Source organism: Prionailurus viverrinus, chromosome B1 (assembly GCF_022837055.1).
Source record: "Prionailurus viverrinus isolate Anna chromosome B1, UM_Priviv_1.0, whole genome shotgun sequence".
NCBI classification, from domain to species: domain Eukaryota; kingdom Metazoa; phylum Chordata; class Mammalia; order Carnivora; family Felidae; genus Prionailurus; species Prionailurus viverrinus.
The window spans coordinates 186,057,246-186,070,852 of record NC_062564.1 but is presented as its reverse complement, the minus strand read 5'-3'; the positions used below and the strand labels follow the sequence as shown (position 1 = coordinate 186,070,852).

Genomic DNA, 13,607 nt, shown 5'->3' with positions numbered 1-13,607 from the left:
CGGCTCAGGTTATGATCTCATGGTTAGTGGGATTGAGCTCCATGTCAGGCTCTGTGCTGACAGTGAGGAGCATGCTCGGGATTCTCTCTCTCCCTTTCCCTCTGCTCCTCCCCTACTCGTGTGTACATGTGCACGCTTGCTCTCTCTCTCAAAATAAATAAACTTAAAAAAAATGATTACTATAGCTTCTCTGTCAAGTATAGAGAAGGCGTGGGTGAAATAGGGAAAGAAGTTAAGAGAGTCTTACAATAATCTAGGTGAGAGTTGATAGTCCCTTGAATCACATGGAAGGAATGGAGATGGTGAGAGGTGATTGGATTCTGGATGTTCGTGTAAGGTAGAGCCATGCAAACTACTGATGGATTAGATGTTGGAGGTGAGAGTATAAGATCATGGGTGATTCCAAGGATTTCCATGAACAACTGGAAGATTTGGAGTTGCCAATAACTGAAATAGGGAAACCTGAGAGGGAAGCAGTCAGGTGGAGTTATAAAGAGAAGAATTGAGTTTTGGGTGGTAAAATTTGAGCTGTCCATTAAACATCCAAGTAGAGATGTTGAATATCGTAGTCTGGAGTTGAAGGTAGAAGTCCAGGCTTGACAAATAAATTTGGGAGTCATCAGTGTTGATAACGAAGAGGAGAGGACCATGAACTGAATCTGGGGCATCCTAAAGGTAAACTGTCATGAGGTAAAAGTGAGCCAACAAAGAGACTGAAAAAGAGGAGCCAATGAAATGGAAAAACCTGGAGAAGGGGCATCCTGGAAGCCATGTGAAGGAGGAAGGAGTGATTAACAGGGTCAAATGGTGGCACTGGTCAAGGAAGATAAGTTCTGAGGTTAGATTTAGCAATAGGATGTCACTGTGTACCTCAACAAAAGTTTTATCAATGGAGTGGTTGGGACAGAAACCTAATTGAAATGGGTTCAAGAGAGAGTCGAGGCAGAAATGTTGGAGATATTAAATGTAAATAACTATAGAGACCTTTTGCTATACAGGGGATCAAAGAAATGAGGGAATATCTAGGAGTAACGTGGGAGTAAGTAGATTTAGGCTGAGAAAAATTACAGCATGCTTAGTATGGTGATAGAAGTGATCCAATAAAGAGGGAAATATTGATGCAGGGAAGGATTGCTGAAGAAATGTCCTGGAATCATCAGGAAGAGATAGGGTCTAGGACACAAAGTGGATGAGTTGATCTTCAAGCTTAGTTCGTCTGTAGTAACAGGTGGAAGACAGGATGTTGTGGGCAGATGTGGTGTGGAGGGCTGATGATACTGATTTCTGATTGCATCTGTTAAGGATCGTCTGAGAAAGAGGGGGTGTTGGAAATGTGAAGAGGGGGGAGGTTATGAGAGAGTTGCCCAGAACAGTGGGAGAAATGGTACCAGGAGTTGTCCTAGTTCAGGTTACTAGAACAACATACCATAGACTGAGTGGTTTAAACAACAGACATTTATTTCTCACAGTCCTGGAGGCTGGAAAGTCTAAGATGAAGTTTCACGATCAGGACTGGGAAGTCCAAGATGAGTCCAAGATCAAGGCTTTCCTGCTGGCTGGCAGATGACCACCTTCTCATTGTGTCCTCACGTGGCACAGGGCGAGAGAGAGCATGCTCTTGGCACTGATCCTGTTGTGGGGGCCCTACCCTCATGACCTCACCTAAACCTGATTACCTCCCACAGACGCATCTCTCAGTACAATTCCATGGGGAGTTAGGGCTTGAACATACCTTGGGAGGACACAAAGATTCAGTCCAAAACAGGAACGTAGTGTGCTTCCCAGGTGGCATGAGGGACCCACCTGAGGTTTGTGGGGATGAATTTACATTAAAGTGAGCTCTCAGGCCTTGTGTTTGTATATGTTTGTATCGTCAAGTTCAGCTATCCAGGCCTAGGTGTACTCTGCAGACAGTTGAGTTTAACCAATTGAGTTTAATGGAATTTTTCCAGGTGACCATGATAAGGGGAGGGAGGAAAAGAAGAGTGATTATATGATGCCTGCCCGTAATTTAATTAAGCTGGCCAGCGAGGGATGTGAGGACGCAGAGATCAGTAGCAACATGGGAGGTCAGTGCCTTGTGGGTCCTAGTGGGATGGAATAATTTTTGAACTCAGGGTACAGAGGGAACGAACAAGAAGATAAAAGGTGCTTGAAATGGAAAGGTGTGGGAAGGTTGCAGGTATTGGTGATGACAGATCTGAGGTGTGACCACAGCTGGAAGGGGAGGTGGAATGGAGAACAGAATCACTGGAAGAGAGGAGGAATTCAGAGCAATCGGAGGTATTAATATGATTATTTCAACAAATAGGGATTTTGTTTTTCATGTGTCAGTACTTGAACTTTAAAGAGAAGTGGGGTTGGGGGATAAAAGCGAGGATCCAAGCAGCCCATATGATACTTGATTACATTTTTTCTTAAACCTAGAGAAGGAGCATCCTGGAAGCCATGTGATGGCTTTTGTTCTTCTGCACCTTAATGTCCTAATGCTAATCACCTAACCCAGTATCACAGGTCCCTATCACAAGCATTCTCATAGCTGGCCTTTCTTCATCACGTTCTATATCAACATTGATTTTTTAATGCAATAATTGTTGGTTCTTCAGCATTGAATACATTCCTGGATGATCCTGAATTTGCTGATGTTATATTGAAAGCAGAGCAAGCAATAGAATTTGGAGTTTTTCCAGAAAGAATCTCTCAAGGTTCAAGTGGAAGTTACTTTGTGAAGGATCCTAAGAGGGTGAGAATTTCACAGATCTACTGTATATAACAGAAATTTTGGAAAACACTAATTTAAATGTGGAGTCATTATGAGGTTCTGAAGCTATTTTCCTAATAGATCTGATTGCACCCTCTTTTCAAAAATAAAGGTGGGGGGTTGTTTTGTGTTTAACTAGAGCATTCTGCTATTTAGAAATAGCGCTATTCATTTTAAGTCACAGTTTGCTTTCCTACTATTTTAGTACTTGGTTTCAAGCAATTACGGAATGTTCACATTCAGCTATAGATTTGTTGAGTTTATATTCGTAAGTCTGTACTTTACAGTATCTATATTAGCCAAGCAAAGTAGAAATTTAAACTTTCAAAGGCTTGCCCTAGGAATATTTGCCAGCATTATACCAGAGGAACCTGGGCAGCCTGAAGCTTGAAGGCATTGGAATGTGACATCGTGAAATGAACCAAAGTAGAATTCTAGGGCAGAAAAGAGAAGTTGATATGGGACTTTGTTCCAATTAGTCTAGATTTTCAGAAATCTGTATTATTATCTTTAAAAGCTTCCTGAGGGGCGCCTGGGTGGCGCAGTCGGTTAAGCGTCCGACTTCAGCCAGGTCACGATCTCGCACTCCGTGAGTTCGAGCCCCGCGTCAGGCTCTGGGCTGATGGCTCAGAGCCTGGAGCCTGTTTCCGATTCTGTGTCTCCCTCTCTCTCTGCCCCTCCCCCGTTCATGCTCTGTCTCTCTCTGTCCCAAAAATAAATAAACGTTGAAAAAAAAAAAATTTTAAAAATAAAAGCTTCCTGAATGATACATAACCAGCAGTTCTTTCTTCAGGAGTTAAAAAGGTTATGATTTCATCCTAATATTCTTTGCAAAGATCCAAGTTACATTTTAAAACAGTCTTTTTTGGGATTTAAACACACACACACACACACATATATACACACTTATACATATATATATATATATATATATATATATATATATATATATGGTAATGTCAGTCTCTCAGTCTTTCCTCCAAGTTTGATTTAGTAATTTTTTCTTCTTAACTTTTTACTAGTGACTCAGATTTTATTGCATTATAAAGCAATTATATACTTAAAATTATAGTAAGATTTTTATTTCTTTTCTAAGGATAATTCACCCTCTAAATTTAATATGAATATATTTTATCAGACCAGTAATAAAGATTATAGACTTTAGACATCCATGGGCAAATTTTTTTTAAGAGGAGAAAATTTATTTAAAATTGATTCACAAAAAAAATAACTGGAAAAAGATTAGGGTAGGAGAATCTGACAACATAGATATTCACTATATCCTATCATTACCTTTATATTTTAGAGATGACTTTTTGTCATTGGCTTTATTAGTTCATTTAACAAATGCTTGAATGCCTACCGTGTACCAGGCACTGTTCTGAGTACTTGGGATACAGCCCTAACAAAGTCCTTGCCCTTTAGAATGTACATCTAGTGAGAAAGTAGCTGATAAATAAACACATAATATGGATATTTAATAGATACTATCTGACCTAGAGCAGTAGTTTTCAAACATTATGAAGTCAGCAGAACCCTTTCTTAAGTTGGAAGTCCAGTAATAAAACAAGTGAAGTCAAAGTTAATCTAGTTAAGTGGTAGGGGGTCTTAGAGCCCTACTCTCATTTCCCCTCTCACCTTTCCTAGTGTTGCTGAGAGCACAGTTTGAAAAGTACTAGCCCAAAGGATTACTGATTTTACATTGTTAAATGAGAATGGATATAAAAACACAATGAGAACTAAACCTCTTAATATTTAAGGGTTATGTCCAAATCTGGTGGGAAGAAATAGAAAAAGATTACCAAAATGCATTTTATGGGTTATCATCTCTCTATATTAAAAGTCTCAGAAAATGTCTCCTATTTTATATAGAAAATTATTGGTGTATTTAAACCCAAATCAGAAGAGCCTTATGGTCAACTGAATCCAAAATGGACCAAATATGTTCATAAGGTCTGCTGCCCTTGCTGCTTCGGTAGAGGCTGCCTGCTTCCTAATCAGGGATACCTTTCTGAAGCTGGTGCCTCCCTTGTGGATGAAAAGCTGCATCTGAATATTGTACCTAAAACAAAGGTAAAGGAGAAAATTGGTTTTCATTATGTGCTTCTAATTTATACTCTACTTCTCTGCGAACACTTTGGTAATATTTCTGATGACAGAACCTGAAGTTGAGCCCTTGTTTTGGTAATCCGGAGACATGAGTAACCGATAAATTGATTCTAGGGGAGATGCTCAAAGTGTCCAAGTCTCCCTGGCAAGTCTCCCTGGCTGTTGATGCCTAGATGATGCTGACGATAAGACAAGAAGAGAAAGAACTAACATTTAGAAGGCAGAAGAATATCGGTGTTCTAGAAATTCTTTCTATTTAGCCTTTATGAATTTTTACTTGAAGACTTCCTCAGAATATCCATTCCTAATTCTACATCTCAGAATGATTACTTCTTTCTTCCACTGGCCAGTTTTAAGCTGCCTTTCTCAAAAATATGTGCCATTTAACTGACTTTGCAAAATCCCTAAGCCTTTCTAGTTTAGCTTCTGTGCACCATTTAGGATTGGGTTGAACTTTGCTGATTTATAGCTTTAGAGTGTGTTTCATGGTGTACATGAGTAGAAACACTGTAATGCAAATTCTCATAACCATTTTTCTAAACTGTGTGTTTCTAGGTGGTTTGGCTTGTCAGTGAGACATTTAACTACAGTGCAATTGACCGTGCAAAATCTAGAGGCAAAAAGTATGCTTTAGAGAAAGTGCCAAAAGTAGGTAGAAAATTCCATCGGATAGGACTCCCCCCTAAGGTAAGTTACTGTGAGAAACTTTATTTGGGGGGACAATTCAGCATGTATTACCTGAGTATTGTGTGCTGTAGGCTGTGGATATGATAATAAAGAAAATAGTTTTTTCATTCTCAAAGAGCTTTCAGTGAACAAGCAATCTCAGTGTGATGTGAGAAAGCTGTTAGGATGGTTAAATTCTCAGAGAGGATAGAGGAGAGATGTCTAACCCAGCTTGGAGGACTGGGGATACTGTTTCCAGGAGGAGTTTGCATCTAAGGCTTTATAAAGTAATGGCTAAAAGCACAGACTTAAGTTTCTCTCGCAGCCCCTCTACCAGTTAGCTCTGAGCCCTTGGGCAAGTTGCTTGCTCCTTAAGCCCCAGTTTCTATAAACTGGGATGAGAAAAACTACCTCTTGAGGTTGTGAGATAAAATGAAGAAATTCATGTCAAGTACTTGGTATAGTGCCTGGCACATAGTATAAAAGTAAGTGGTAGTAATTCTTGTTTACGGACTACATAATGCATTTTGTTTTTTCTTATCACTTTTAGATAAACCTAAGGATTGGTTAGCAGCTGGCTAAGCAGGAGTGGGAAGGGTTAATGGGAAGGCATTCTAGAAAAACTTCAGGCTTTTATATATATATGTGTGTGTGTGTGTGTGTGTGTATATATGTATATATATTTTTTATTTTTTTATATTTTACATTTTTACATTATATATACGTAATATGTATGTGTATGTAATATGTATATGTAATATATGCATATATATATGTATGTGTGTATATATATAAGTATATGTATATATATGTAATTTGTGTGTATATATATATATATATATATATATATATGTAATGTGACCTGTGATTTTGTTTAGTGGTTGCTATGCCTAGCATATATCTAGATAAAAGAATTTGAGTAGAAATTCATGGTTAACTTAAATTGTTTTTAAAATTATACTCCAAGTAAGGAGGAAGTTTGAAAATTTTTACAAGGCCTGTTATTCCTTGGATATGATAAAATTAAGTGTGACTAAAGAAAGATATTATTTCCATATTTATGACTACTTATTAAGTGCTTTAAAGAAAACCTTTTAGATATGTAGTTAAAATTTCAGGCCAACAATAAGAACATAGTGTTAGGATAAGAAATAGATTTTCTTTGTGGTTATTTGTATTTATGAGACCAACCAGGTAACCCATGTGTCCTGTGCCATAAATACATTTAGTAATGTTAATGACAGAAATGCCTTTTAAAACAGACATATCTTCCTGATGGCTCGGAGTCTGGAGCCTGTTTCCGATTCTGTGTCTCCCTCTCTCTCTGCCCCTCCCCCGTTCAAGCTCTGTCTCTCTCTGTCCCAAAAATAAATAAACGTTGAAAAAAAAAAAAAAAATTTAAAACAGACATATCTTCAAGGAAAGGATTTTCTTAAAAACCACTTAAAACCAAGTTATGATTGATTGATTTATTCTTTAAAATTTGTGACCGGATCTTTAATCTGCAAAGTTGAAGAATTCATTTAAAAAAATAAGGATATAGTCCATATTTTATGTTGTAAAAAAAATCCCAAAGTATTTCTTCAATAAGATAAAAGTATGCACGGTTATTAAATGACCAGGATAGGTGTAATATTTGGCCACTATAATTAAGTTCATTTTAATGAATATTTTTAGAAAACATCAGTCTGAGTTGAGATTTTCACCTTGAGGACACATGTGCATTTTCTTTTTTAGTTATCCTGAAATAGCTTCCATACCCCTTAAAAGCCTAGGGTTGAGCATTTTTACTTTGCTATGTATTCTTTATGTGGCTGTTTAAAGCTAGTGTATAAAAATAGTTTGATAAATATGGCTTATCTAAATTAGTGTTAACCCTTCTATTTTTCTTATAATGTTTATATAACATTTTATGATGATACTGGTGAGAAATTAAAGAAGTAATTTCTTTGTTCTTGTACTTTCTTTTCTAACTCTAGTTCTTAAAATTATAGATTGGTTCCTTTCAGTTATTTGTTGAAGGTTACAAGGAGGCTGAATATTGGCTTAGGAAATTTGAAGCTGACCCTTTGCCCGAGAATATTAGAAAACAATTTCAGTCACAGTTTGAAAGATTAGTTATTTTGGATTACATCATCAGAAATACAGGTATTGAAGTTCTCTTACTTATTTACTCAAATCTTGTTAGTTTGCAGATTGTATTCAACTCTTGTTACCCAAATCAAAGACATAAAATTTTGATACAGAAGTCTGGAGGCCACTTTTTCTCTACCCGCCTTGGAAAACAGATGTAGTACTGACTCCCTTGGGCAGAGTTAATCTTGTACTGGAGATTCTAACTCATAGCAGTCTCCTGCCTGGGTGGTAGAGGTCAGTTCTTGTCCCTCCTGGGGAATTTCTTAGCAGCAGGACAAAGCCAGAAATATTATCTGCATAATATGAATAATTAAAACTTGATTGTGTAAATTATTTTAGATGCTTATTTTGACTTTAGGTAACTGTTAGCATAGTCTATAAATACATTAAACTTGATTTTTTTTCTGTGCTAGAATGGAGCAGTGGTATAGATCATCTGAAACAGTGGTTCCCAAATATGGTTCCCTGGACTGGCTGGGTCAGTTTCATGTGGGGACTTGTTACACGTGCATCTTTTCAGAAGAGTGCACCCCAGTCCTGCTAAAACAGAAACTCTGCATAGGGGGCCACCAGTCTGTTTTAACATGTCCTCTCGGTAATTCTGAAGCATGCTGAAATTTGAGAACCACTGGTTCAAAATATTTGCTCATTTATACTAGTTTCTGAAAAAGCATTACATACTTTTCCAGAGTTGCCTTCTTAATTAGTGTGGTCTTAGATTAATGTTAAATTTGATGTAGAGTCATAGAGTACTTCTATACAGACATTAGGTGAGAACCTACCCAGAAATTTGCTTGGTAATAGAGGTACACGCTTTTTCTTCCTGAGGGGAAGAGAAGTTATCCTTGATTTTAATAACCTTGATTTAATAGTTCTTGATAATACACACCTCACAGAATGGTTATAAGGATTAAATGAATTAGTGCCTGTTAAGTACTTACAACAATGTCTGACACAGCGTAAACCCTCAAAAAGTGTTAGTTAACATTTGTAAGTATTTTTTGGCTTGTATGTGTTAGGTTGGAGCCTTTAATATGTACACATGTGCCACAGATAACCAGTTAAGGTCTTGAAAATCAAAAGGTGTCTAGAATATTTCCTTTGATATTAAGCTATGATATCCATAAAAAATGAAGTAACATTTGTTTTGTTTTGAAAGACAGGGGAAATGACAATTGGTTAATCAAATACGAAAAGCAACAGGGAAAGGAAGTTAAGGTAAGGAAATTTCAAAATTATACACAGAGACACACACAATTTCTATAAAAGATTCCTTAAATTTATGTTTTTCTTCATTTCTTCATTTCCTTCACTTAGATCCTTGGTTTTATCTCCTTTTGCTGTTTTTCTCATCTTTTTTCTTTCCTTCCCTGTTTACACTGCATTTTTTAAATTTCTAAATCTCTGTGCAGCTTTATTTTTTATGTTGTATTAGAGTAGAAGAATGATACCAGCTTGGTACTTTTTTTTAGAACTTGGGAAATTCGTTGTAGAACCACGACCACCAGATTTATTTTGCTTTTATGTAAAAAAGGTTCTGGTATTTTTGGTCGACGTGTTTATATTTTAGTAATTCATTTCTTTCTGAGTCTTAGGACTCCATAATGTGGATGAGTCTCAAAATCCTGCTGAGTGAAAGGAGCTACTCACAAAGGGAACACACTGATTCCATTTATGTGAAAATCTACAAAGTGCAAACTAATCCCTGGTGACAGAAAGCAGACCCTGGTTGCCTGCGGGTGGGGTAGAGGGAGGGAGCGAGAGAGGGAGCCACCGCAAAGGACACCAGGAAACTTTCGGTGAAGGTTTCACATCCGCGGATGCTTATCAAATTGTACACTAATATGTGAAGTTTATTGTGTGTAAATTATACCTCAATAAAATTGTAAATAGAAGAAAAGAAATAAAAATAAATGGCAGTTACAGCAGAAATAGGTTTAAAATACACACATAAATATATATTTTCATAATAGTTGCTAAATATATTTTATTGGTGTATCTTGAGCAATTAGATTTTACTGAAAATTTTATTCTTTTGCTCTTAAGTATTTTGTGCATTTTCAGTGAGGTAAGATATTTGATATAAACTAAAAGAAACAAACCAGACATATATGACACGGACCTTCATGCTAATACTTCTCATTTTAAAATTGTCTTTTTTACCTTTTGTTTTTATCTAGGCCACTTGCTAATGGCAACCGTCTTATCTTTACATAATAAATACTCTTTTTTAAAATTTTTTTAAAGTTTGTTTATTATTGAGAGACAAAGAGAGACAGACCGTGAGCAGGAGAGGGGCAGAGAGAGAGGGAGACATAGAATCTGAAGCAGGCTCCAGGCTCTGAGCTGTCAGCACGGAGCCCGACACGGGGCTCAAACCCATGAACCGCGAGATCATGACCTGAGCCGAAGTCGGACGCTTAACCGACTAAGCCACCCAGGCACCCCCATAATAAATACTCTTTAACATGAAATCCCTCTTCCTGTCAAGAATGTAGAAGTTAGGAATGGCCTACTTTCTGTAATTAATGGTATCTTGAGATTCCTTCTACTGGACCTTTTTATAATTGTTCTTTGAAGAGTTTTATTTAGAAACATTTTGTGTTTGGACTAAATATTTCTGGGGTACCCCAGGAAAGACTAAATTTTTAATGAGGTAGCTTTGTTAAGTTCTCTTAAAAATACCAATATTTTATAAATGTCATACTTTTAAGCAGTATATCTTGCAGTAAATTATCTGAAACAACAAATTTTTAAGTCTTAATAATTCCAAGTCCTCTTCCCCAAAAGGAAAGAAATGAAACCAGTACTATCTGAATTTATAATAGCAAATAAAAAATAGTGATTATGAAATTCTTACTGATTTATACGATGGTTTCTTCCCTTCAAGTGTGGAAATTTGTACTTTCTTATAACTTATTTTTTATTTATAGTAAGACCTTTAATAAAAGGCAACTTATTTATTTTTTAGTCTCTTCAAATAAATGGTATTTAAACTTCAATAATTTTAAAAAATTTATTTAATACTTGATCTTTTAGAAATATTCATATACATTTTTTTATCAGCAGCCATTTTTTTCTTCTTTAGGAAACGAAATGGATTGATGATAAAGAATCACTTATTAAAATAGCTGCAATTGATAATGGTCTGGCATTTCCTTTTAAGCATCCTGATGAGTGGAGAGCATGTAAGTGTTTAGAACCATCCAAACATTCTATAATCACCCTTTTCCAGAATGGGAAGGGAACAAAACTTATGGATATCAAAAAAAGGAAAAGAAAAACTGGGTGAAGAATAATCATTCACTAGGGCTCTGTTCTAGATGTTGGGGATGCAAAGATACATTCTACACGGGCCTTGCCATGTTTGTTTGCTTATTTTTGAGGGACTGTGTCTGGTTTTGGTTTTTTGGCTTGTGTTAGTCTTGTAGAATAAGTTTTTAAATGTATGTAACATGAGAATCATCTATTTTAATATATGGATAGAACTTAACTTTAATGTTTTGGATAGTATTCACTTACAAAACAGTTTAGGCCTACCTCTCCCCTTTTCAGTGAGTAGTGCTTTAACTGCCTTACCAGTCTCCTCTGTGGTTGAGGGTCTGGTTTGCTACATCTTCTTGAGCTAGTTTTATTTTGTTTAAAATTGTTCGTGACATCTTGAGATCTGGATTAACGGGTACAAGGTTTTTTTATAGAATTATAATTGGGGCACCTGGGTGGCTCAGTCAGTTGAGCATCTGACTTCGGCTCAGGTCATGATCTCACGGTTCGTGAATTCAAACCCCACATTGGGCTCACTGCTTTCAGCACAGAGCCCACTTCGGATCCTCTGTCCCCGCCTCTCTTTCTGCCCCTTATCTGCTCATGTTCTCTCTGTCTCGAAAATAAAAAATAAACATTAAAAAAAAATTTAAAAAAAAAAGAACTTCCTGAGTTACAAACTCACAAACCATGAGATCATGACCTGAACCGAAGTTGGACACTTAAATGACTGAGGCACCCAGACACCCCTAAAAAAAAACCTTTTTTTAATAAAAATTAATGAATAAGTAAATAAAATTTCTGTGTCAGTTGATTAAGAAAAAACCTGCCCATTTTTATTTTCAAGTTTTATTGCTTTGTGACCTATGACTGGCTGCGTGAATTCTGCTGATTGAAATTTGTTAGTAATTCCTTTGTAATCTGGTTGATGGCCAGTTAAAAGGTACTTGAAAAGAACGTGTCTGGACACAAAGTTCTGCATTTGTCTATTAATTAAAGCTTGTAGTTGTTAGTCAAATCATATTATTTTTTTGACCACTTGATCTGTTAATTTTTGAGAGTTGAAGTTGACCAAGATTGTGATTTTGGCAATTTCTTCTTACATTTCTGTACATTTTTTGCTGTGTATTTGACATACATAAAGGCCCAGCATTTTATATTGTTGGTGGCTTGTTCTTTTATTAGTGTGAAATACATCTCACTTTATCCCTCTCAATGTTTTTTTTTTTTTACTTATTTTATCTGTTGTAACATTGCTACACCTCATTTCTTTTTATTAACATTTACCTGGTGTTATTCTATACTTTTATTTTTTACTTCCATCATTTTGTTGTAAGCATATGACTTATGCCCAACACTTAACTGGATATTTTTTTACCCAATCTGAGATTCTTTTAAAAGGTACATTTAACTCTAGTTAAAGTCTCAATAAATAATGTGTTTGAACTTTTCCTGCATTCTTACTTTTTTCTATTGACCATGAATTCCAATTTATTTTTCCTTTCCTATCTTTTGTTGAATTGGCTTGAGATGTCTTTGTTTCATTGTTTTTTCCCTCTAATAGTTTGGAATTTATATGCAAATTGTATTTTAAAAGTGTTAAGTTAAGGGCTCCTACAATACATCTGGGAAATTTTACCAAATATGCAGTTGAGGATTAGAGATCAGGAACTTGAAAGAGGAGTTGATATTGAAGATATAGTTTTTAAACTGTCACCGTGGTAGCGGAAGCCACGGTGGTGTTTATTACCTCAGGGAATTCAAGGAGAACAAATACCACCACTAGGACAATGTGAGGTACACAAATACTCAGTGAATGTCTCATGAATGTTTAGCAAATAAATGAAGGAGAGAAAGGGGGGAATGGTGGCATTGAAGGCAAGAGGAAAAGCCAGCAAACAAAAGAAGTGGCTTAAAGGATAGAAAGTACACTCTGGGAGAGTAGTATCTCCAAAGCCACACAGGAGAGAATTTCACAAAGGGAGATGATAGAAGACTGCTACTTTCTACAGAGACATTAAGTAGCATGAGGACTGCAAGTATGCCTTTGGAGAGACTCTTATGAGATGGCTGGTGGTCTTAGGGGAGAGCGGTCGGAATGGTGATAATAGGAGTTGAGGGACAGGGATCAGAAGTAAAGGCAGGCATGGAATAAGAGCTTTTGGGTGATTGGTCAGGGAAAAGTAAAAAGGAAATTAGATATAGCTGCAGGGAGATGTGGGCCGGAAGAAGGGCTTTCTTTGGAATGGACTGTGTACTTCCCACAGTGGACAGGGAGATAATAAAAGAGAAGTCAGAAGGAATGACTCTAGCTGTAGGAGGTTCTCATTGGATGTGCCCACAGTAGCTCCGTGGGTGATCATCTTGTCATAGCCTTACATATACTTTCTTGCAGGAATTTGAATATGCACCCTCTCCAGAAGATTCTACAACTTTACGAATCTTTCTCATCCTAGTACTGTGTAGATTTAACAGTCTTCTTAGGAGAGAACTAGAATTAGCCTGAAGTCATGGATCTTTGATCCCTTAGAGACATTTGCCTATTCACCTACTAGTGATTTAAAAGTTTGGAACATTCACAGGTGGCTCAGTCGGTTAAGCCTCTAACTCTTGATTTCGGCTCAGATCGTGATCTTACAGTTCATGAGTTCAAGCCCTGTATCAGGCTCTG

The 13,607-nt window shown here is 36.6% G+C and overlaps 1 protein-coding gene across 4 annotated transcripts in view; it reads left to right on the top strand.

Annotated features, from left to right (window-relative positions):
* Positions 1 to 13,607, top strand: part of PI4K2B (phosphatidylinositol 4-kinase type 2 beta) — a 31,102-nt gene that overhangs the window by 6,239 nt on the left and 11,256 nt on the right. For 3 of the 4 annotated variants that reach the window (XR_007151568.1, XM_047856053.1, XM_047856055.1), the window contains exons 2-7: positions 2,607 to 2,743; positions 4,634 to 4,834; positions 5,426 to 5,557; positions 7,531 to 7,684; positions 8,832 to 8,890; positions 10,761 to 10,860. Coding sequence is in view for 3 of the 4 variants with exons in the window: in XM_047856053.1 (XP_047712009.1) it covers positions 2,607 to 2,743; positions 4,634 to 4,834; positions 5,426 to 5,557; positions 7,531 to 7,684; positions 8,832 to 8,890; positions 10,761 to 10,860 (783 nt within the window). In the remaining variant the exon portion in view is untranslated. Of the gene's footprint in view, positions 1 to 134; positions 2,070 to 2,606; positions 2,744 to 4,633; positions 4,835 to 5,425; positions 5,558 to 7,530; positions 7,685 to 8,831; positions 8,891 to 10,760; positions 10,861 to 13,607 lie in introns of those variants that run through there. The other variant, XM_047856054.1, reaches the window with a different exon arrangement.